Source organism: Drosophila simulans, chromosome 2R (assembly GCF_016746395.2).
Source record: "Drosophila simulans strain w501 chromosome 2R, Prin_Dsim_3.1, whole genome shotgun sequence".
In the NCBI taxonomy this organism is placed as follows: domain Eukaryota; kingdom Metazoa; phylum Arthropoda; class Insecta; order Diptera; family Drosophilidae; genus Drosophila; species Drosophila simulans.
In genome coordinates this window covers 21259831-21283654 of record NC_052521.2, presented here as the reverse complement: position 1 = coordinate 21283654, position 23824 = coordinate 21259831, and the positions used below count along the sequence as shown (strand labels likewise).

General features: G+C 49.4%; 5 protein-coding genes across 8 annotated transcripts; 3 read left to right on the top strand and 2 right to left on the bottom strand.

The window, feature by feature from the left end:
- The first annotated feature begins 24 nt into the window (after positions 1–24).
- Positions 25–564, top strand: LOC27206315. The gene has a single exon (XM_039292708.2). The coding sequence runs from the start codon at positions 128–130 to the stop codon at positions 452–454; it is 327 nt and encodes a 108-aa protein (XP_039148642.1). The 5' UTR covers positions 25–127; the 3' UTR covers positions 455–564.
- On the bottom strand, positions 467–10965 carry LOC6739514 (arylalkylamine N-acetyltransferase 1). 2 transcript variants are annotated; one of them, XM_039292707.1, is made up of 4 exons: positions 10694–10965; positions 2253–2426; positions 1181–1333; positions 467–1116 (listed from the first exon to the last, which is right to left on the bottom strand). In XM_039292707.1, exons 2-4 carry the CDS (start codon positions 2385–2387, stop codon positions 682–684), a joined length of 723 nt encoding a protein of 240 aa, XP_039148641.1. In that variant the 5' UTR covers positions 2388–2426; positions 10694–10965; the 3' UTR covers positions 467–681. The 2 variants fall into 2 exon arrangements, with proteins under 2 accessions (XP_039148641.1, XP_016029415.1); XM_016172235.2 differs by lacking the exon at positions 10694–10965 and adding an exon at positions 3154–3742.
- A 1426-nt stretch (positions 10966–12391) lies between these two features.
- Positions 12392–15290, top strand: LOC6736017 (N-alpha-acetyltransferase 35, NatC auxiliary subunit homolog). 2 transcript variants are annotated; one of them, XM_016181237.3, is made up of 6 exons: positions 12392–12607; positions 12696–13065; positions 13128–13695; positions 13757–13938; positions 13997–15034; positions 15096–15290. In XM_016181237.3, exons 1-6 carry the CDS (start codon positions 12555–12557, stop codon positions 15234–15236), a joined length of 2352 nt encoding a protein of 783 aa, XP_016029414.1. In that variant the 5' UTR covers positions 12392–12554; the 3' UTR covers positions 15237–15290. The 2 variants fall into 2 exon arrangements, with proteins under 2 accessions (XP_016029414.1, XP_002082926.1); XM_002082890.4 differs by having other exon boundaries at positions 12693–13065.
- Positions 15271–16519, bottom strand: LOC6736016 (programmed cell death protein 2). The gene is made up of 3 exons (XM_002082889.3): positions 16179–16519; positions 16037–16121; positions 15271–15982 (listed from the first exon to the last, which is right to left on the bottom strand). Exons 1-3 carry the CDS (start codon positions 16445–16447, stop codon positions 15293–15295), a joined length of 1044 nt encoding a protein of 347 aa, XP_002082925.1. The 5' UTR covers positions 16448–16519; the 3' UTR covers positions 15271–15292.
- Positions 16520–16869: 350 nt separating this feature from the next.
- Positions 16870–23824, top strand: LOC27206630 (protein tamozhennic). Of its 2 annotated transcripts, none has more exons than XM_016182429.3 (5): positions 16870–17471; positions 20015–20176; positions 20239–20438; positions 20504–21772; positions 21839–23824. In XM_016182429.3, the coding sequence occupies exons 2-5, from the start codon at positions 20053–20055 to the stop codon at positions 22634–22636; spliced, it is 2391 nt and encodes a 796-aa protein (XP_016029413.1). In that variant the 5' UTR covers positions 16870–17471; positions 20015–20052; the 3' UTR covers positions 22637–23824. The 2 variants fall into 2 exon arrangements, with proteins under 2 accessions (XP_016029413.1, XP_044778351.1); XM_044922416.1 differs by lacking the exon at positions 16870–17471 and adding an exon at positions 18696–18880.

Below are 23824 nucleotides of genomic sequence, written 5' to 3'. Positions count from 1 at the left end.
TTGCGAAATTAAACAATTTCGTCGGCCTTCGTAGGCGATTGTGCAAACTGTGCAAACAACCAGGGCGACTACTTAAGCACTCCGGCCGCATCCATCGAAGCATATTCCAAGCAATCCTACTACCAACATGAAGTCAACGATTCAAGTCGGCACCCTGTGCATCGTGGTGCTCGTGCTCTGCTGCCTGGACCTGTCCAGTTCGCAGAACTCCACCTCTTCCACCAGTCCCACCTACAGCTCGTCCGGCACGCCCAAGAAAGTGTACCTGTCCAACCTGACGTACTCGATTGTGAGGAGGATCCGTGTGGGCACCACCACCGCCAGCAGCACCAGCCGGAGCTCCAGGACCAGGAGCAACCGGAAGCTGAACGCCAAGAAGACCCAGGCCAAACGGAGCCAGGCCAAGCGCTCCGGCAAGAACAGGAAGTCGAACTCCCGCCGCGCCAGGGGCTAAGTTGTTGTCCAGTCGGTTATTAAGACAAGGTTTTATTTTGAGCTCGTTCTAAACACAAAACACTTAAGTTTACCGTCGCGACGGGCAAATTAAATTAGATAAATACGTAACTTGTACTGTCTGTTTACACTACTCTGAATCGAACGTGGATACACTACCGGGAACCCGCCACCGCACTACAAACTAAAGAATCACATACGATAGTACAAAATCCGAACTCAGATAGTTTACAGCTTGGTCTTCACCGCCCTTGCGGGACCCACTTCCTTGGCCATCACCCGCATGCCCACGTGCGGGGCCGCCGGCTTGAAAACCACCTCTCCCTCCTGCTTGTAGTCGGCGAACTGCATGCTGAACACCTCGTGGAATCCCAGCTTCTCCATCACCCTGGCGGAGTAGTGGCTGGAGCAGAGCACGTGGTACACATTGATGCCGTTCTCCCGCATGTACTCGTACGCCCTCTCCGTCAGGCGGCCTGCGATGCCCAGGCCCCGGTAGTTGGTGTCCACCGACAGGATCTTGCCGTCCAGGATGAGCTCCTCGTCGGGATACAAGTCGAAGATGTTGAACTGCTCCTCCACGTGGTCCATCAGCGAGAGGATCTTCTTGAATTTGGGATGTTCGCAGGAGTCGGCCGCCTTCTCGGGCACATCATCGGGGGACTACGCAAAGATGGAGCACAATTAGTCATGCAACATACTTATCACACTTAATAGGTTCACCTACCGGACGCCTCATCAGGCCATTTAGGAACAGACCGATAATCTCGCCCTTCTTGTTGACCGCCTTGTAGGAGCACTTGTCGGGAATCGTCTTCACGGAGTACTTCTCCAGCTCCTTGCACTCGCCGAGGTCGAGGAAGGTGTTCAGCGGTTCATCCTGTGCGGAAAAGGGAAGCGGATTAGATTCATTAGATTCATCAGCGCACTGGCCCACCCATTCGGATCCAATTGATCATCAATCTGGGGATCTGCTGAGCGAACAAATTGGCGGCGCTATTAGGCGACACGATCGTGGAATTGATCGGCAATTCAATTGATTCAAGTGATTTATGCACGCATTGCCTCGGCCAAAGATTTTCCAATAATTTATGGAGGCAGCTGGGGAATGGCGAACGGAACTCGATTTGCATATCGACATCTCACCGCCGGAGGGGGCGGCTGTGGCCAGCGGGCGTGGCATGCATACTAATCAGCATGCAGTATATACACATGTATATGCAATGTATGCATAAATATAGGTCTTGAGTGCCCAATTGGTCTGGGTCTGTGCAGGGAGCATTCTCATTGGCCGGCCCCATCGAGAACTGGAACCTGATCCAGTCAAGATCAAGCGAGCGCATTGGATTCAGATTCCAATTGAGATTGAGTTTCAGATCGCCAAGAGTCGTGATGCAAGACCAGCTGAAAGCTAGCCGTGACATGGATCATGTCAAGACATCTCACGACAGCCGAATACTGGATAGTGGAATAGTGCTCCACAAGATTCCATGCCCCAAAACAGGGCACACTCCCGGTAGGGGCTGGAATTCCCAGGGATTGGCCAACGCATTAATTCAAGTTCAGTGTGCGAATTTCGATCTGAATTAAAGCCTAATTAGCTAATTGAAATTCGCTGGAAATTATTCAAATTCACCTTTGTGCGCCGCCTTTCGATTCAAATTATTCGGCAAGCAGTTACAAATTCCGGAGCCAGGTGTTCGGCTTGATTGGCTCCAGCGATATGCGCACCAATCTCCCTAGCAGCCCCCTGATTACAATACAATGTGGATGTGTAGAATGGGCGGGAGCGCACTTACCTTGAAGAAAAAGGTCTTGAGCATGGCTATCACCGCCTCCCCGTCCTCCGGCTGGACCAGTTCGATGGTGTAGGGGCAGTCCTGGTCGACGGGGCATGCGGCTGGCTTCCCAGAGACGGTCAATGCGTCCTCCATTTTCTGTGTCAGCCGGGCGATCGGATACAATTCGTTCAGCTGCAAAGCGCCAGAAAAACAAATCGTTCAGAAACTTTCGATGGATGGAGGAATGGTTGGGTGCTTAGATGTGTGGATGGGCGGGGGAAAGTCGGGCGGCGCATAGGAAACATTATTATTTATGGCTCTTAGATGAAAGGCAGCTTAATTTGTTTTGTATATTTCGCAGCTCATGGATGGCGATCCCGTGCATTTCCATTTCCACATCCATTTTCCACCGACCATGTTCCTCGAATTTTGTTTTCGTGTTCGCCAGCGACAGGAGCCATAAATCATAGAACCGAAACTAAGGTCGCAGTTCCCGACTTATGAGTTATAGCTGGCAGATGTAGTTAACTATACTATTAGTTATATTATTAGTTAAAAAGAGCATACTCAAAATAACCAATTTGTTTATACAGCTGTCTTGGGAATATTTCAAGGCACACTTAAATTTAGGCCTTCGAGTGATTTGCTTGAGCAGCTAGGTCGGATTAAAGGTTCCTCCATAGCTGCCACCTCATAAAATCACGTTCCATTGACTGATGCCCCATAAATGCCAAGGGGTCATAAACCGATCCAGAAGGAATTTGGATTTGGAAAATTCGCACATGCCAAATCACAGAAGTGGCTGCCTTGGCCCCCAGGAAAATGGTGTTTACCCCATTGTTCTCGTCTATTATTGGATGCCCCACTGGTATTAATAGAGCACCTCGCTGGAGGAGTGGGTGGCTGGAGCCACACTTACCCCGCATCGGGAGTCCAGCATCATGCTGGATATCAGCGACTGGTCCGGCAGCTTCTGCACTTCCATGTTGCCTTTCTGGTTTTGTTTATTGCAAAACGCTTTCTTTTGTTCTTTCTCTTGGTGGCGGCGGGGAAGGGGGTATCGGGATATGGGGATGTCGGGAAAATTTATGGCGAATTTTTCCCTTATTTCGATTATTTCGCTTTTTTGCTGGCGCGCACGTTTTGCGATGTTTTGTTTACTTCGCCGCCGACGAATCTCTGTTTGTATTTGGCGCTGTTTGGCTTTTAGTTTGACTTTGCTTTGATAAACACTAGATGGGGTACACAATCACGGGGATCTCTGGTTCTCTGGCTGGGATTCGGAGCAAGATTGATGGGCGGACTGGAAGGAGCGATCCTTGAGGGCGATCCTGGCGCGAGAACTCGATGGGCCTGCGAGCAAACAATGAATGCCAGAAGTCGGGCACGTTTGCACCTTATATAGCCAGCGGATCGCGGCGAGAGAGTGTATTTGGAATCGGATTCGGATTCGCAATCGCAATCGGATCGGTCTAAGCGCAGAGCCCCGCACGCCGGCTGCTCATTCGCGACTGAGAGAGGCGCTGGACGGAGCCAGCGGTTGCCGGTCGAATCCATCGGTCACATAGCAGTCTATTTGCTCAGTTATCGGCCAAAGAGAGCGGATCGTGACTGGTTTGCGCTCTCTTGGGCCACCGACCAGTTGGCAGCCGCTTCCTGGACTTTCCAAGATGGGCCTTTCCCCGCCGGCACTTCCGACGTGGAGGAGGGCGTTGTGTTTGTGGTCTGCGGTCAGTGGTTCTCGACATTTCCCTCTTGTCTCGTTTTTTTGTTAGCAAAAGTAAGGCGAAAAAGGTAAACTGGTTAGAAATTAGTGCAGCGATGTCGAGAGGCTGAACTGTGCTGGCTATCAAGGTCAGTTGGCCAGGTTGGATCGGCTGAAGGAGCAGGCTTGTCCACCAGGAAGGTGTCAGCCGTACTTTTCCATTCTTTTCAGGTTTTTCAGATTTACGATCGCGAATTTAGCCATTTGAAACAATAGGAATCCCAAGCATATTAATAGTTATTCCGGATTATTATGCACAGTGTATGTCTGTATGCACCAGCTATTTTCGCACTAGCGGCCACGGGGCGTATGAGTGATGTTACAGCGCGGAATGCTTGAGTAGCCCTTCCAGAACACGGAGTAAACAAGTCGAGAGGCACACCCCCGAAATATTGGCCGCAATTAAAACCCACACGGCGTATGCGTACTACTCCCGCAGTGAATGATCTTTCCACGGCGGACTGCCCGATCCTCCCGTGCTGTTTTTGTTTACTTTCCGCGCGCAGCTGTCGCGTATTTTATTTTCTTCTGTTTTTGTTTTTATTTCTTTTTCATTTTATTTTATTTTATTTCATTTTATTTTGTTTTGGCCGTGCAAACGAGCAAAGCGGAGCGCACGCCGCTGGCTCAATTAAAATGCGACAAAAGAAAGAAACACAACGCCATTGTGGAGGCGGTGGAGGTGGAGGTCTCTCCCAGAAATCGGCGGATACGGGGGGCAGCGGCGAATCGTCGGAACGGCGGGGTATGTGTATATTTACATTCTTCGCCGTGTGGTTTGTTTAGTTTGGCGCGCGCTCTCCCAATTATCACCCATGAATACGAATACGAATATGAATATCTATCTCTATTTCTCCGGCTCTTTAGTTCGAATATTACGGAATTATTCCGGCCATTAACTCCCGCGATTGTTTCGTCGAAATCTGGCTGATTTCGAATGTGTTTTGCCTATGGATTATTCAGGCGGTCATAAAAACAGACCGCAATTAGCGGGCAAAAAATGCAAATTGTCAACGAAACTGTTTATCATGCACAATCGCTGGAAACTTTTCATGGATAATTTTGTTTACAAAATTTATTATTTCGTCGACCGCTTGTCCCCTCCTCCACCCAGTCACGTTTCTGTCTCTTTTTTTGGGAAACTCGTTTCGGGTCGTCAGACCGACCACCAGACGATCTCCGCCGACACTCAGATGTGGAGCACTAAATTTATCTCAATCGCCCAGAGTCGCGCCTCTTCGCATTGTTTTGGGCTCCAAGACGCAAGATGACTCAGTTCTGGGTGGCTGGGTGCAGGTGCAATTGGCGGTATTTATACTTGGAACCACACTTGGAGCTATATCCGGTGGGTGAGTAAAGGCTGCGACGCGTTTGGATCGAGGAACCCATACTAAGGCGGGTATTTTCGACTTAATAGGTAGTTCAGTACCCTTGCATTCGAATCCAAAGCGTCGCTTTCGTTCAGCGAGTCACTCTCCTAATGAATCGCAATAGGTCTTAAATCTCGAATCTTAAACGACGATCGCTGATTGAGCTGCCAAAATTGTCGAACGGCTGCAAAACGGGTTTGCACGTTCTGTGGGGTCTGCGGATTATGGACACCGATATCGGACTAAGTGACAGGTACAAATGTTCCGCGCACCATAACTTAGTTACACGCATAAGTTAAGTACGCGACCAGCCGCGGGTAATTACTCAATCAGTCTGTGAAGTGAGTAGAGCTCAATCGCATAAAGTGTTGATGGTGTAATTACATTGAATGGCTTGATTTGATTAAGCTTGATTTCCGAGCGGAAGTGCCAGTGTTGCAAAGGTGCCTAGTAGGCACTCAAGTGTTGCACACCCACTGCGGCCCACGGTGCGAATGAGTGATATTGCGGCGCGATTACTTCAAAGTGCTGAGCTGCCCGCCGTCATCGCCTCGTTGCGATTTGTTTGCATGCGGATAATTAAAATCACATTAACGCCGTTTAGCTGAGCACCGAAATGGTTGGCAATTTGCGGTTGCACTCGCAATGATTGAATGTTTGTCCAAATGCTTGAACTCTCTTTCAATCACTGGGCACTTTCGCAAAGAACTGTGCTTAGTTGGGAACACTTGAATCTCAGCTGAACTCGATCGGATCAAGGTCCCATGCAAATCCGCACCAGGTGCCAGTGCACGGGTCATTTATCAGCATTACTTAACAATTATTTAAGGAACACGCCAAGCCGATTAAGATCCGATAGCCGCGAGAGTGGGCGTCCTCTACTAATTTATATGCTAACTAGGCAATGCAAGCCAGGGGATCTGTCTTAAGTTAAATAAATGAGTTATTAAATTAAATTGTCATGTTAAAAGTCGTTGCAGATATGAAGGCTGTCATGAGCGGCAATAAAATGAATTAACTCAGCTTTAATAGATTGTTTGATATTACATACGATTAAGTGAATATCATTACTTTATGATTTATAAAGATCAAGCTAGATCTTTCCTAATAACCAAAGTAGAGTCCTCGTCCTTTTCTAAAGTCAGTTCCAACACTAAATTATTTACTTTTAAATAATCAATATTAATAGTTTCCACTGCTACAGATTAAATGCATTCGAATGCCTACACGTGTAAGATTAGTTTGAATATGCAAATCACCCACAGAATCCACATTCAATGCTTTTCACCTGCGCGACGGAATCGAGACATACCCACAATTAGTGGCCGCTGTCATATAAATCACAACTTTTCATTTACATTCGCCATAAATCATTCGAATTGTTCGCTGTGGGATCGATCGGTGGAATCAGTTTGGGTGATTGGTCCATAAACCTGGCAGCTTTGTCACCAGCTTTTCCGACAGTTGCCACAAGCCGGAACCAATTTCCTACGCTTGGGCTTCGACACTCGGCCCATGGCCACAGGTGGAGCTGGGAGCTGGGAGCTGGCCAACTTGTGGCAGAACGTGACTGGAAACCGAGGGGGAGGGAGCGCACTGGCCAGAGGCTTTGAAAGTTTGATTCAGCTTAATAGAGTTAAAAGCCGCCTAATCGGATTAGCCGCCCCTTCCCGCTGCTCCTCCATGGCCCCCACTCCAATCCATTGCCACCGAATGAGGCACTAGCTCCGCTTGTCTGGCTGCCCAGATCCGCGCTGGTGGGTGGAGCAGTTAAAAGGTTGTAAAGTAAGAGGGGTATGCTCGAAATCAAAATCTTAGAAATGCAAATCTACACTAAATGGTCTGTCAACAAACACTGTAATTAAATAGATAAGCATAGTACATAGTAACAACCAACGATTTATGATTTTTTTATTGGAAAGATATTGCAACATGAAGTTAATTATATAGAAATACAAATTTCCATAAATGTAGTCTCTCTACAATCAACTTTTTGAGCATGTGAAAAATGTATAAAGTGATAAGTTGCTGGGTTGCAAGGGTACTGAGTACGAACTAGTCGATCAGTTGCCTGGTAGCTCTAAAATCCGCCTATTGTGCAGACTAATGCGGCATTCTAAACACATTAGAACTAATCTGCTGCTATCTGCGAAAAGTGCACGAACTCAATTGTTTGAGCTGCTGAAACGGAAACGATGCAAATGGATTATCGGGCTATTCACACCAGCCATACGGGTGCACTGGCTGTTCATTTGAATTCACTTGAATTCATTTGAGCTCCACGCAAACTGCTCGTTTAATTCCACATCGGAAATGCCGCTTGGGCGATGCATTTCGTTTCCATAAGCTAACTATTCACTTCCATCTGCAAATTACCCATTTAAGTTGTAAATTGCATTTTGCCCATTTCAGCAGCAAACTTCATTTAAATTCATCACGGGCCCGGGCAATTTCCTCGCATTTTTCGTCCTGCCGCCGCTGAAAGGATGTCTGAAATCCCGACCAATTCAGTCCGGGCTAGTTACCATTGAAATGCAAATCCCAGCCAGGCGGCGGATAATGCCTGCCATCTGCTGGGGCGCAAACCCAGCGAAAAGGATTCAAAGGATCTGCTGTTGTTGCAAGCAACAGTGAACAATAAGCTCTGGCCTCCTCCTCCAATCTGGCTGACGCACATACACTCGCATCCTTACCACTAACCACCCACCCCCCCTCTTTTCACCCAGGCAACGGATGCAACGCCAGCAACATTGCGCATACGCCATGTGCGCCGAGCCGAACAAACACTGCGAAACACTGGTTAATCACACTCTGTGCGCTTATCAATTCATTGGGTTTTTTGTTAATCAGGCTCCTGATTGTCACGTAACATCGTACTTGAACTGATTAATTTCCTTATCAACGGTCTGTTTGCTGGGGAGTGTTTTTGCACGAAGCTCTTGTGCTAAGATACTTACTATATTAGGTTCTTATCAAATCGCACAAGAGTTTGAAGACCCTCGTAAAAGAGCTAGAACTATATATTAGTTTAGATAAGCATATCTGCTTTTGCTCAGTGCATGAAGAACGCACGGCAGCGCAAATTGCTGGCAGGAAGCCAAGCGAAATCCGTGCACCAGTGCACAGGCATCATCATCACCACCGCCATCGTGATTATACTGAATCCTGCAGGCTGGGGGGGAGGCAACCTCCCCATCCCGCTCGACTGCCTGGAGCAACAGAACCCAGCGAAGGAGCAGGAGCAACAGCGGGAACAGAAGCAGCAACGGCAACAAGCTGACACTCTGACAATGTTGGCGCCATTTTGCTGTTTGTCTTTCCTCTTGTAATAAAACGACATCCTCGACTGAGGAGCTCGGAGCTCAATGGGATTCGGAGTGGCGTAGGGGGTCTGAGGGCTGAAGGCTGAGGGCTGAAGGGTGTTTTAAACACTTGGCCGACTCCGGAGTGCGGAGTCCGGAGTGGCGTGCTCCTTCACAACGTAATCATCGTGGAAGGGCTCTGGTGCGGCACGTAGTCAGGACGCTTTGTCAGTTGCCCGGGGCGGCGTCTGTGTAGTCAGCACTTTGCTCGACTTTTGTTGACAGATTGATTTTGATGTGTTTTCATTGTTATTGTTTGGCTGAGGGTCCTTTAAAGCGAATCTGGGGGCAGGGGCCGTGCTGCGCTGATTTGGGGCATCCACGGCGCTGGAAGAGGCAACAAACATTTTAGCCTAATTGGTTGGCTCTTGAAGCGCTTTGACTAATTGACAAAGGCTTTTCCGTGGGCTTGCGGACTTAATGAACTCCCTGAATGGGCCTGGATGTTCCATCCTGCAATATTCATGGAGATTCATTTATTTAATTGAATGAGAAATGACCCTCTATAACTCAGCGAGGGAAATCGGAAAATAGGGGAAAAACGGCAAAACTTTTTCGCCTCCTGCATCCAGTTGGGTCAGGGAAATCTATTGTATCAAATACAGAGTTTTTCGCATTTACTCATTGCTTGTTTGCCCCGGCGGGTCAGCTACAGTGCAGCCTCGCTAGCTTCGACTGAAGGATAAGGTACTCCGGTCTGGTATGCTGTGTGCAGAGTCTTGGCCATTTTACGTATTAATTGGATTTATCCAAACCATCCTACTAGAGACTAGTTGGAGCCATCAAGGCCACCCTGTAATTAAATCCAATTAAGTCAGGCGTGCGAGGCGCCCAGTCAGCTTTATTGGAGCGCATTGAAAAGCCACAAAACCGTGCGGCAGGGGCATCGAATGGAATGGAATCCAATCAAATCGATACAAAATGCTGTATAAAAGTCGAGAGTTCGAGGGCGAGGAGGAGTCTGCAGGACTCCTCCTGCTGCCTGATGCTGGGAACTTCTGCCTTTTCCTCCTTTGCCTGCCTGCGGCGTTGCTCATACGCCACGTTGCCCCCAAATCAATTGAAATAAATAGGATACACATGGCTCGCAGTCCTGCGTGTGTGTGTGTGTGATTTGGGGGCCGGGGAAAGCAGTTGCTTCTCACATATTTGCTTTTCCCGCCGCCCAAGGACCGAGATTTTCATTGCCCGTGTGCAGTTTGCTGGTATTTCACTTATTTGTCTGCTTGTTATTGGCAGCCCAGTCGTGCGTGTGGGCCACGATTAAATTTGGTCAATTGTCACGCCCTGCGGTGGACTGCCCCTTGGGGTCGAAGACTTAGAGCCGCCCCTCGATTTTGCCTTGACAACGGGTTGAGCCACAAACAAGTTCCCGGATCGATGTGGCCAGCACTCCACGACTGCCTGGGCCATTCCCAGCGCGAAATACTGGAAAGTTTTGTTCGATTGATAAGGAGGATGGTCTTTTTCTTCGCCGCTGATAAGGAACGCTATCTTATCTGGGGGGCCAGCACTCCAAACGATATTTATGACTTGTCAGGCACCCCAGTCGGTCGGTGGGGTGATTAAGTTGAGCTAAGTTGTCTTGGGAATACTACAATTTATGCTCGGCACTTGTTCCGGCTCACTTCCAGACCTAATCCCTCCACTTTTTCATTAACGAACATGTGAGGTACCCACATGTCAGCGTCCACATCTGTGTTTTCATTTAAACTATTTGATTTGGTCGCCTGCCAAAAAGCTTAAGTTTTCGCTGTTCGCATTTAATTAGGACGTGTGTGCCGTTTGGGAAACACTACGGTCCGATGTCCGACATCTATATGTACATATGTATTCAGATTTAGTTTATAGTGAGTGTTTCGTGTTTTATTCTCGGCGAACTTGAAATGGAAAACATTTGGCGGCGGCGTAAATGTCACCGCTGGATTCTAAAATAAAAATGTATTTTTGTCGGCAACTTACGCGTGAAATTGGCTAATAAGTGGGCCCAGTGCGCCGCCTCCTTTGATTTGGATACCACGAAGCGTTAAATTTCGGAATTTGTGTTGGAGACTTTCGCCCGATACGTTCCGATTCGACCGACCAAGTGAACCGTTAGCACGTTTTTCAAACGATGGTGCCCAGCTTTTACAGGCTTGAGAATCTTGTACTCGAATGCTAGGGAGGCGGAATTCTTCTCGTGATTTGGGACCAATGTTTTCGTGTTATTTTTTAATGGCCAACGATAACACATTGAAATGCAATGAGCAAACGAGCGCTGCTTAAATAGTTCGCCGGTCGAACTCAAAAACTCAGTCGCTTCCAATCCCAATCTCTCTGCCCATCCGTTCTGCGTTCTGCTCATTCATTGAGTGGGTTTCCTCCTCGGGCTCCCAAGTTCTCTCTGCAGACCACTCAATGCCAGCGGAGGAAGTAATCAGTGGATTTAAGTGGGGATTTAGGGGAATCGCATTCGAATAAGTTATATAAGTTATAAGTTGTATATGTTGCATAACTCTAGGCGCTTTCGTTCCAAGCAATGTAACTTCAAATATCTCAAAAACTAACCACTTTTAAAGAAATCTAATAACGTATTCAAAGAAATATGTCTAAAAATATTTTAAACTAATATTCTAACTTGAAATTTATATAATTATATTAAATAATAAAAACCCACTGTTTGTGGGAACATTGTAACCTTTGGTTTGAATGAGCGTTCTGATTTGAGTAAATCGCCACTAGCAAGAGAGATTTGGGAGCCGAGGCAGAGAAAGATTGCGATTTGGGGAGAGCGAGCGAGTGAAAGTGGGGCTTCCGTGGTAAACAAACCAATCCAACCCCTCGGGCTCAGCTCCCACTCGCAACTTGGATACTTGTAACAGTCGGGGTGGTGGTCAACCCCAACATCCGTGGGGCGGGCGCTGCGCCGCGTTGCTCGAAATCCGGAGTGAAACCGCGGAGTGAAAGCGCGAGCGAGCTTTTCCGCTTCCGATAACAGCGGGCACAATCGCGACTGATAAGGTTGTAGAATGCCTCGGTTCAAGGCATACTTTGTTTGTTTTAGTCAAATCGGAGCAAACATAAGTGAGACTAAAAATCGAGCTCGTGCTCTGATCCTTGCTTTTTGAACCGCGGAACTGTTCTGCTCGGTCTAGGCGATCGTCTGGGTCTCAGAAAACGCTGAATTGCGCTTCCAGTCATTTTGTTTAGTTAATGGGCCAGCCGCAGTCCAATGAACTACGCTTTTCTTGTTTACTTCCATTTTCACCTGACTCAGCATTTGAACTTGGTAACAGTTGTAACGGTCGTCGCTGTTAAGCTCAACAGTGCAGCTTAAAGCCCACCAAGCCTTCAAGTTTCCCATTTTAAATGCTCATTCACTTGTTTTATGGGTAACTTAGAGAAATTCTAAGCTGAAATCATGGGAAAACATGAAAGCACCTCATTAATCTTTTAAGACTTTCTTTTAATAGCTTTCAAAACATCGGAAAACATAACAGTACACTGTTAACCTTGCCAGTGCTGCCAAGTTGCAAGTGGCGGGCTGAAAAATACTGAAGGCTTATACTTATTAAGACTTATCAATGAACTTCAGATTTTTAATAATCATATAGCCAATGATTATCTCCGCAAAATCAAAAATGAACTTAAAAACAGAAAATTATGACATTTTTGGTACCAAGCGGTATATTTGCAACATAAAGGCATGGCTGACCGTTCGGCACTTGGTCACACTGGAAGTTACATATTTTAATTCATAAAAATATATAGCTTTTATAAATAAAAGAAAATTTGTAGCACATCGAGCTACAGGTTGACCGCCTGTTGAATATAGGTACAAAAGATGTACCCCTCGACCTTGCCGGCGGAGGCAGATCCGACGACCATGAACGGAAGGTGAGCCACAGACCACCGGCAAGAACCCACACACGTACCTACATACAGAGCATAACCATCTAAATGCATATACGCATATTCACAGCAGCGTTGCGGAGCCTCCAGACTTCCAGGCTGCCACGGCGGCCGCGGCGGCAGCTGCCCGGGCCAGTAGCTTGGAGCAGGACGAGTGGAGCGTGGGCGAGTGCGGATTTCTGGATCCGGATGTGCAGCGCACCATGCGGAGCGGCAGTGCTGCGGAAGACATCACCCAGTACCCGATGCACGGCTGGGTGGACGTGACCAAGGAGTTCCACGACGCCTGTGCGGAGCTGCAGCCCGGGGAACTGGCCCAGGATATGCTGTTCGGTCTTTTTGAAGCCATGTCAGCCATAGAGATCATGGACCCCAAGATGGACGTGGGCATGGGCTTCGACAAGCAGGATCTTCCGCCGCCCTCCTTCGAGGCAGCCATTGCCGTGAGATTTGTCTTTTTGACCCCTGGCTAAAGTATGTGTATCTTAAAGAGGACTCTTTCCAGACGGGCGCCATAAAACTGGACGATCTCACGCCCTCCGAACTGATTGGCATCTATGATGCTCTGTTTTCCTGCCTGGTGTCCTGGCTGGAGGGCAACTCCATGGACCAGGTTCTATTCACCTGCCTCTACCTGCACGCTCCCGCACAGATCAAGGATAAGGCGCTGCGCGTCTTCTGCACTGCCGTGCGCAATCTCATTGTGGTCATCAAGAAAATTATTGCCGTGGCTGCTGTCAACGAGGAGGAGGACTTCCAGCTGTACGGAAATTCTGCTCTTCTGGCTGCTGAGAAGGCACAACCAGCCACTGTTTATAGCTCGCTAAAGGATGTGGAGGATGAGCTAATTCGCAAGTGCAAAAAGCTGACTTCCACAGAGGACTGGATGGCCGTGGTTCACCGGCTGCGCTTTATGCGCCATCTTTTCCAGGTGATCTACCACGTGGAGCAAATGGCCAGCAACGACACCGTCGATGACAAGGTAGACATATACAAAATCCTGTTTGTGGCCTCTGAGATGCTTCCAGGAATAAGGAACACCTTGGATCGGGGCACACAACCAGAGAAGGGGTGTAAGTGGTCACAGATAACTAGCCTATGTAAATGCTGAGTATTTCCTCCCTAAATCACTAGCTGACGCCCCCAATCCCATGGGTTTCTCTCCACGCATCCACGACCGCAGCCAACCGCCCGCGTTTCCGCGTAGCATCAAGATCAGGGACCGTCCATCCAGCTATCAGTTTCTGGAGGAAATGATTTCGCGCTTCAAATACGCCTGTAAAGTCACCAAGTACAAGGATTACTATTCGGCGCTGGTAGAAAACTATTTAACTGTCTTCTAAGAGAAATTGTAATAACACGCTGGCTTTCCAGAACTTCTTCATCGAGTACAGCAAAAAGTCGGGCCAGTGCATCCTGTCCAGAAGCGTGCTGCAGAGCCTGTTCGGCGCCAACATGCGTATGGCGCACGGAAAGCTTCCCATGAAGCAGTTCCTGCGCCACTCGGTTCAGGTCTTCAACTCGCCACCCGTATTGAATGCCAAGCATCCGGTGGCTGCCGATCCCAAGGTGCAGCAGCACCTGGATAACTTCTTCCGCTACTGCATCAACATGAACACCTTCACGCAGTTCATTCGCATCTGTGGCTTCAATCGCGCAAGGCAGCGGGATAAGCTGGCGCGTCTGATAGAGAACTTCGACACCATCCAAGTGGATGCAGCGCGACTGGACTCTATGATGAACCAACTGGCCAACGAACGAGCCATGGAGGGCAACGAGCCCATGGCCACCGCTCTGAAGCACAGCACCCACTTCTCCACATGGGTGCTGTACAACTGTTTCCGTGCGATGCTGATCTTCCTGATGTCCGGCTTTGAGCTGGAACTATATGCTGTGCATGAGTTCCTCTACATCTACTGGTATCCGTACGAGTTCCTCATTGGCTTCCTGGTCTCCGCGCTGACGCGCACGGAGAACATCCTCCTGGCCCAGGAGGAGTACGCCGAGCACCAAAGTAAGACCCAGTCGGGCGGCGGCGGAGCGGCTAAGAACCGCAAGGCGGCCAAGCCGAAAAAGAACAAAAAGACTCAGAGGCCGTACCGCGCCGAGATCGTCTTTTACCACGCGCTACTCAGCCTCTGCGGCGGAATGTATAAGGCAATGGGGGCCCTGACCAAAGACGGACGCGTGCGCCTGCCGCTGTCCAAGTTCGACAACGAGGAGATCCGTTACAACCGACGCTTCCTGCCCTTCGCCACACTCACCAGTCCTCCGCCCGTCTCGTACGCAGAGTTCAAAAACGTCCGGGAGCACATGATGCGACATAGCGTCGAGGACCTGTACACCTATGCGGCCAAGCACTTTGACCAGGCCCGCAATGTACTCGAAAGCATTCAAAACCCAGATCAGGAGGTAAGTCAATGGAGTTTTTAAATTGGTTATCATGGACTAAGATACGTTTCGATTCCTCCAGATGCTGGACCTCCTGCAAATCGCGCGGACCAACTTTGTGGTGATGAATGTGCTGGCCCGCGGACACCAGAAGGAAGTCAAGCGGCAGCCAGAGTTTGACTTCTCCAAACACAGCTACTTCCCCATCATCAAGCTGAAGTAAATGTTCACGTGTTCCGTAATTGACAAGAATAAAATTTAAATGTACGCATTTTAATGTCAACTCTCATCTTCCGCCACAATGTCCTGCTTGATTAGAACCTCCTCCACGTAGCCGTCGATGGGGCAGCTCTTGGCGCAAGTGTACACGGCCAGGACGCCCCAGTCGAGGTTTTCGTCCTCCAGAAGAGTCAGCGCTTGCGGCATGATCTGAAATTCGAATTGACGCTCTCCTCCGCAAGCGGTGCAATTGGGCAGCTTCTTAAGTTGGTCCTCCACCGTTTTGACGGTATTGGTGATCCAGAGGGGCTGGCCTCCACGCTTGTAGCGCACAATCTGATCGGGTTCGGCTGCTGTTTGCTTTTTGAACTGACGAAAGGTCTTGTCATCGGCGGCCGCCGAGTTTCCGAAGTACTTGTCCATCTCCGCCTCGGAAACATTGCTCAAGTCGCCCGTCTTCCCGCTGGACTCCAACTCCTGGAACTCCGCCAAACGAGCCGCATCGTCCTTGTCCTCCTCGGCAGATTCCTCGGGGTTGCTGTCCATTACAATCTCAAATTCTGGGAAAACGATTTGAGTTAAGGGCTTCGCAGTGGATACTCCTGGTGCTCCGCAGTTTGGCTTGTGTTGTGGCCAGTGGGCCCTTTGATGCTCTGATGAGCAGTAGTGGATAGCCTTGCATTTGCTGCAGGCGTGGGGAGCATGGCAACCGCAGGCGGCGCACAGTTTCTTTAGGCAGGGAACAGCGGGCTAAGAAAACATATTATGGTGAGTTTGCTTTGAAAATATGGCTGCTGTTCTTACCAGGGGTTGACCCACGTCGCTTGGCTCCTCCTCCGAATAAAACTTATTCTTTCGCGGCAACTGCGACCTCAGGACTGTGAAATTGCTGGAAAGAAGGGTAAGATTAGGTTCCAAGTTAGTTTCTAGAGCTGGAAGGGATTACCTTGCATTTTGGGGCTCCTGGCAGTCGGCATTCCGGCACAGGAACACATAGATGGACCGATGAAAGTTGAACTCGTCCTCGAAGGGAGCGTACAGCTGAGCAAGGAAGGTTTTGGGCGCCAGGCACTTGCTGCACTGCACCTGCGACGTGGGCGGCAAGGCCTCCAGTTCCAGCCAGGCGGGCTGGCCACCCAGTTTGCTGGGGAAGTAGCGGTTGCTCAGCCAGGCGCCATTGTCGCTCTTTTCCGCAAATCCCAAGTCAATCTCCATTTCTTAGACCAAAACGAAACTCGTGTTCAGTGTGACCGCAGCGGAAGCGCCAGAAAATACCTCTACAAATTCCGAAATTCCGTTATATACCAACTGGTATTTCGGGGGAATCACACTTTTTGGGTGTTATAAATTTAAATTTAAATTACTTATATAGAGTTTAATTTATGGATTTCGGCAGTACAATAAAATAAAATATTCTTTTCTTCATTGAATATTTGCGATTACTCTTAGAAACATAAAGGGGAAACATCCGATTTTAATTTAATTAGATTAATCTGGAAGAATAACAAATCTTATTAACCTCAGTTCTTAAAAATGGCAAGCGGTTGAAAAGTATAGAGAGAGGATGAATCAGATAAAGCCCCTCTTCTACGCCCCTGGTAATAAAGCTTGCATGCCATGGATTTGGTATTTTCCGCGAGTTCCTCCGTGGCGATTTCCCAGATTTTGCCCACTTCAGTATGCGGTTATTTCTCACGGTTAAAAGTTCTGCTCTCCGAGTTGATTAAACTGGCTAAATTGCTATTTTATTTACTGTTGTGATAAACGCGTGTGAAAAACAAAGACTTTCCATTGACCGCGGACACAAACTGTTCACGAACCGAAGAGTGAGCCGCGCAGAAAGGGGGGAAAAACGAGTTTTCCCCGATTTGATGTGATTGTGAAAGCGCAGCGAGATTTGTCAACGCAAACAAGCAAGAAGAAGAGCCCGTGGGCAGCGTAATATTTGTTAATAATAACGGCTGCGAAAACAACAACATTGCGGAAGCAGAATCTCCGACTTGTCGCGTTTCCGTCGCAGCAGCGCTAAAAATAAACCCACCCACGCACCGCCCCCCCTCGAATCACCACCAACCCACACCCCGCCCACCATCCACCTACCACCACCTTCCGCCTTCCGCCCACACCCACGCACGAATTTGGAGAGGTGAACTTGTGTTGACTTTTCCAGCGCGCGGACTTTTCCGGAGGAAAATGCAAAAATGAGAGCCGAGCCACCAGCGGACCACTGGGAATTTGCGTAAGTCCAAGGCGGATGCTTCCTGGTTTCGGATTACAGGGTATCACGTGCGCTGCTGCGAGCTAGTGAACAAGAAGGCTTGAAAGTGAGCACCAGATGTTCGGTGAACGAGTGAGAGTGAAAAGTGTGTGTAGGAACTATTAGGTGGTCGGTACAGGGTATCCGCGCTTCGATGCCCCTGGCAGCGGCTCCCTTTCTGGCTGCCAAAGAACGAGCCGGGTGAGCTTTTATTTGCTAAATTTAGTGCCGCATTGCTGAAAATAAGAATGGGAGCACCCTGCCATCGGTTGCCGGTAGGCAGACTCATATATGTACTATATGTATATGCATAATCGCCCCTGACGGCCAGTGTGTGGTGCGGCGGATCTGTGGCCAGGGCACATGGCTCGAAACTGTTGCATGGCCCATCCTCGTCCTGGCCAATCGATGCCTTCGCCGACTTCGGCTTGAAGTGCTGCCTGAATCAATAAACGCCTCAAATCCCTGCCATATTGCGTCCATTGTAATGTCAGCACACAAATTCTCTGCCCATCGAGGGCATTTTCACTCGGCTGCAGGCATTCGGTCGGTGGTGGTGGTATGTACGTTATGTGTCCTGGCCAGGCAATAAATATTGAAAATTCAATTAGCAGACGGACGGGCAGCCGAAATGCCATGAATTTATCACCACCTGAGTGCGAATGTGCCTGTGGTACTCATAGTAAATAAGTAACTACATTGCCACTCGGCCCACTCCACTTGCTCCACCTGCATGCTGGCTATTGATTTTAATCCGCCCTGCAATCATCTTGCTTCATTTGGCCACTGAATTTATGGGTTCCCACGAAAGCTCCACTTTCTTCGGCCCGCTTTCCCATTTCCCCCATTTCCCCCACTTCCCATTCCCATTCCCAGCAACAATGTGTGCTGTTTCGGCGCTGGGAAACATTAATTAAAATGCAGTGGACTGGGAAAGCTATCAGTTGCATGCATATTCAATTGATTCATTATTACAGGACATCATACATGTAATGCTCAGCTCATTAATCGGTTGGCAGCGCAGCTTCGACTGACTGTTTAAATTCCCATTTCATGGTATTGTTAACTAGTAGTATGTATGTATGTATGTATATGTACGAACCCAAGCAACAAAATAGGAAATTGTCAGTATGTGTAGCGTCGAAATTATTGCATAAGTATATTATAAATTATAGAGGATCTGAAGGAAAGTCGGATTTTGTGCCTTGCATATTTTTGTTTTGATATATTTGATAATATACGCTTATCACTGTAAATTTTGTTCTCTTCGCACACCGCGTTTATTCGGTTCTCCTTTCCTTCTCTTCGCCGTTTACTCAGTTGCTCCACACTTCTTTCTCCACGCCCGCCTTGCTGCTCATTCGCATTCTGATTGGAGCACCGAACGCCAAGTGAGTCACTCCCCAAGGTTGCTCGACGCAGTGCCTCTCCGGTGCTCTCAGTATCGAATGCCAAAGGCCAATGGACGATCTCTGGCTCCACGATAGCCGATATCAATATCGAGATAGCCAGTCAAGTGGCTCGGTTCTCCGGTTGGCGGGGGGAGGGGGAGATAAGTTCGAGCGATGCCATCGCGGGGCTTCTGGGTTCCTATCGAGCACTTGTGGGCTTTCCTTCGGGTCAGCGAGCAGTTAATACCCAGTTGGGAGTAGTATCTGCCAGGTAAAGCTCACAGATAAAGTAAAGGGTTGGAGCTTGCTTTCGGGTTATCCATTATCATCACAGCGAGTGAGCTCTATTATTATTTACTCTACTTATTTTCGCGTACATTAGGTAAGCCTGGAAATTGTACATGATTAGCATTTCTGACCTTATGACTCACCGAAGCAAAGCTACGAGCAGCCCCGCATTTAGTTGATTTCTATACAATTCGCTATCTTTCAATTCAAAAATAAACCCTAGATTAGATATGCTTTTGAAAATAAACAAAGTATGCTGCAGAATCTTTCTGGATCTCTAACTAGCATTCATAATAAAGGGATTCCAGTTGGTGCGAAATCCCATAGATCGACTTTGGGCTGGAGATTTCTATTTCCTATTTCTATTTACAAAAAATTGCATTTATTGGAAACGAAATCCCCGCAAAACAGCTTTTCTCCCCGCCAATGAATCAGCTTCCACTGCTTTGGGGAGCACAGTAGACGTAATCACAGGTGAGCTTTTTGTTGTCAACTGTTTTTGTCGGCGAGGGGCAACTACTGGTTGCTTGGGTGCTCCGCTGGCTGGGAGGAAATTGATAAGGACTCGGGAATGCCACTATCGATGACGGGCCCCAGTGGAGCCCATTGTTTGCTCTTATCTGGCCAGTTATTGTTACTCCATTCGAACCCGGTTGGTTGTTTATTTGTTTGTTTGCTGCATGCCGCGACGGCATGCGTCATGCGGGGAAGGATGTGATTCTGGTGATTCATGCCAGAGAAGTGCATCCCCACCCCACCCCCTTGTGGAAAATCAATAGCCATGGTGGCGTGCCCTGGGCTCTCGAGATGTTTGCCGTAGTGTAACCTTGTGTTCTTGTTTTGCAGGAGCCGGAGGCGCCTTGAATGAGAGTCCTTAGCCCGAGATGTCAGATTTCGTGCCGCACGACCTCATCCCCGATCTGTGGGATGAGATTCTCCGGCGCCACTGGATGTTTCTCGAGACGGAGGAGAGCATAGAGAAGCTCGAGGAGCGCAAGCAGCTGGAGGGTGAGTTCGTCGCCTTGTCTTTGTTCTGAATGGAAATGGAACTAATCAATCCGCGTTTACAGGCTGCCTGAAGGAGTTCCTCTGCGTGGTGCAGCACGATCGCAAGTTCTTTCTGCCGGAAACTGGGCATGTCCTGCGGAGGTCTGTGCTCGAGCTGCCCGACTTTTCGGCCCAGAACGCCATCGTAGCCTTCGAGACCATCAGCCAGTATGCCAACAACCTGTTTACGAAGCCCTGGAGAAAGGAGTATCGAACTCTTAAGGTGGATATAGGATGATGACATATACTGAATACCCACTTCTAACTGAGTAATCCACCTTTCTGCAGACCTATTCGGGATGCTTTCAGCACGACATTCAGTCCCGCCTGCTGGACGCCGAGCAGCTCTTCCTGGCCATGGGCTATCGCCGGGCTGCCGAGGACACCTTCGTCCTCGATGGTCCCATCTGTCCGGATCAGGTGACGAATGTTTCGCGCGACGCAATGGCCGCCTACGTGGAGTGCCAGATCATGAAGCACATCTACGCGGGAGTCACGGCAGCGGGATACAGCTGCACTTGGAAGGACATCCTGCAGTTCCGCGAGCGCTACGTGGGTGGAACGTCCACGACCATCAAGGAGATGGTCAGGCAGCTGAGTGAGAAACGCGTGCGCAAGGAGCAGCCACCGATGCAGGAGAATACATACAGCAATGTGGTGAAAGCTGCGCCAGCTGCCTGCGCCATGCGCAGCAACAACGTTGCCCATCATCCCAGCAGTTCCGGCACTTGTGCCCTGCATCCCAATGGGCTGAACGAGGCGGGTAAGTATCTGCCGCCTTACCCAGCGCAGCCGCATCAGCAACCGCACCTGCCTGGTCCGCTGATGACGCATTCTCGCAGCCTGGAACACTACCAGGAGCCGCATGCCCATCTGCCTCACCGCCACTCCTTCGATCAGCAGCTCCAGCAGCAGTGCCAGCTGCCGCACGTCTACGAGGCGCCCTATGACTGCTTGGATGGCCTGAGCATGGGCAGCAGTGCCTCCTACGCGGCCGTGGCTGGTGCCTACAATGCACCGGGAAACCGCTATCCGCTGCCGTACAACATCTCCAGCCAGCTGAATGACCCGTATGCCTCGCCCGCCGACCTCTATGGCAATGGACAGCACACCAACATGTACGCCACGCTGGGGAAGACGGGCACAGCCCATAGCTGCGACTTGCATCGTCGCCAGCCGAACACTTCTGCTGCTGCCGCCGCTGCCTTGGCCGCCATGCAGCACCGCCAGAGCACCTATCCGCCGGATCACCACCTCATTGACTTCGACGAGCGAGCCCTTCTGTCCCAGCATGACTTTGGGGCGCACGACTACGATCCGCAGTATGCCGAGCTCATGGGTCAGTTGCAGCCCAGCATGCGGGGGAATCCGGCAGCCATGTATGCCACCTACGGGGGCTACGACCTGCCCACCACGCTCCCGCAAGCGCCACCGCCGACCGGCCAGGATATGTACATCTACGCACGGCCGGTTCCGAAGAGCAGCCGTATGCGGGCGTTGGCCGAGGCGGGGGGCATTAATTCGACTGACAAACATCCGCGAACAGCGGAAAAGCAAGTGAGTTCTAACAACATCTTCATACGTGTATAATGGTTACCTAACATTGTCTAATCCTTTAAACAGAACACCATGGACAATAATCGCAAGATGCACAAGGAATTGAAGGAGCGGCCTAGTCGAACGGCTCCGGCCAGGAGGTCCGTCACCGAACGTGATTTACCCACCACCATTTCGGACATGAACAGTTACGACTCGGCCAGTCTGGACGGATTTGTGGCCGTGGACGGTGGCTCGCCGCCTCTGATGCCCAAAGTGCAGGAGGGCGTCGGCAGTTTCGAGTCCTGGAACTATGTATTCAAGAACCTCGAGCGTTCGGGCTACACCAAGGACCTGGGTGACCGCGAGGACCTGCTGGTGCAGAGCTTGGACCTAGGCTCGCTGGCCATAACGAATGACGGTACAGCTCCCCCGGCGGAAAAGCGCCGTGAGGCCACGAAACCCACAAACGGAGAGAAGGCGCGCACGCTAGATAAGAAATCCGGTGCGGGGCGACGCGAGGCTAAGGTGGTGCAAGCTCCTGCACCCAGTCCTCTGCCCAATAGCAGCAGTGCCGGCGTTAAGAAGGTCAAGTCCGCCTTGAAGACGGCCGTCGTGGACAATCGGGGAACCGCGTCACGGCAACGCACCGGAGCTGTGCCCAAGCAGCCGCCGACTGTTTCCCCCCAGCTGATTGTGACCAGTCCGAACGAGTGGAGCTGCAGCTTCTGCACGTTCCTCAATCCGGACACCAAGCGCATCTGCGAGATGTGCTGCCGCAGCAAGGACTTCAACCTGGAGGCCGCCTCGGCGGCTTCCTCCTCGGCGGCTGCAGCTGCGGCGGCAGCGGCCAGTGTGTCGCACGCATCCTCGACCTGCGTGTAGGATGCAGTGGATGCAACGGAACCCTCGTTAGTGATACAAACAGTGTATAGCTTCATATATTTTTTATACGACCAATGTAAGCCTGTGCGCGTGTCTCCAAGATCTAGTCTCGATCGCAGTCGTCGTTCGATGGCAGGCAGCCCTTTGTCATCCGCATTCGGCTCCTCGGATCGGCGGATGGCGCTGCAGACGGGATGGGTCTGCAGCCTGTACATACGAAGTATTCTAATTAGTTACCCCTACTCGTAAACACACGCTTTAATTAGTTTTAGATTGTTTCCCATTGTTAAGGGCGCTTCTGTTTCAAATTACGTGCCTCCCTGAATAAGTCATCTACATATACATATATACGAGTATATACAGCGTATAGACATTTATATATTTGTACGTGTGCACGCGACGCGAGGAGCGAAAGAGAGAGAATTTCGAAATTCGAAATTCGAAGTTGGAAGTCGAAAGTTGGAAGTTTTCTAGGAAATCAACCGATAATATATACCTTATGCTAATAGTTGCATTCACAATACGTATTTCCGACAGTAAATCAGAGTACATAGAGTTATATACCGATCTTGCATAGATAGTACTTGTACACCTATAGCCGTAACATAAGCGATTTCAATTCGAAGAACCGAGCTACGCATACATAACGCAACATAATAAATCGAACTGGTACGGGTTGTAAACTGAAAGTTTTTGATTCACACTTTACGAGAACTCAGTGGCCGCCTGGCCGCCTGGCCGCCTGGCCGCCTGGCCGCCTGGCCACCACCCACGTCATCCCACCCACCCAAAGCCATTTGTTTGTTAAATGTTACTATTGTTTCCTGTTGATGAAGCATCCCGCTAGAATCGAAAGCCACGAGATATTTTTGTAAGCGATACCCACGTACCTATTGCGCTATGTTGAATAGTTTGTTGTATTTTTTGTACACCTCTGTTGACGTTTCGAGTTCCGAACGCCTTTCTGTACATGCCATGGCCAGCAGACCGAAGCAATATATCTAGACTTTAGACCGACTAAGGATTGAAATTAAACCAAGGAACTTCAGCAAGGCCATTTCGGCACAACCTTCGCTCAAACCATTTATTACATTACATAACTTTGCATACTATTACCGAATGAATTTAGCAGCAGCTCTTCCTAAAATCCCTAACGAAAAAATAACAATAAAATACAATTTTGACATA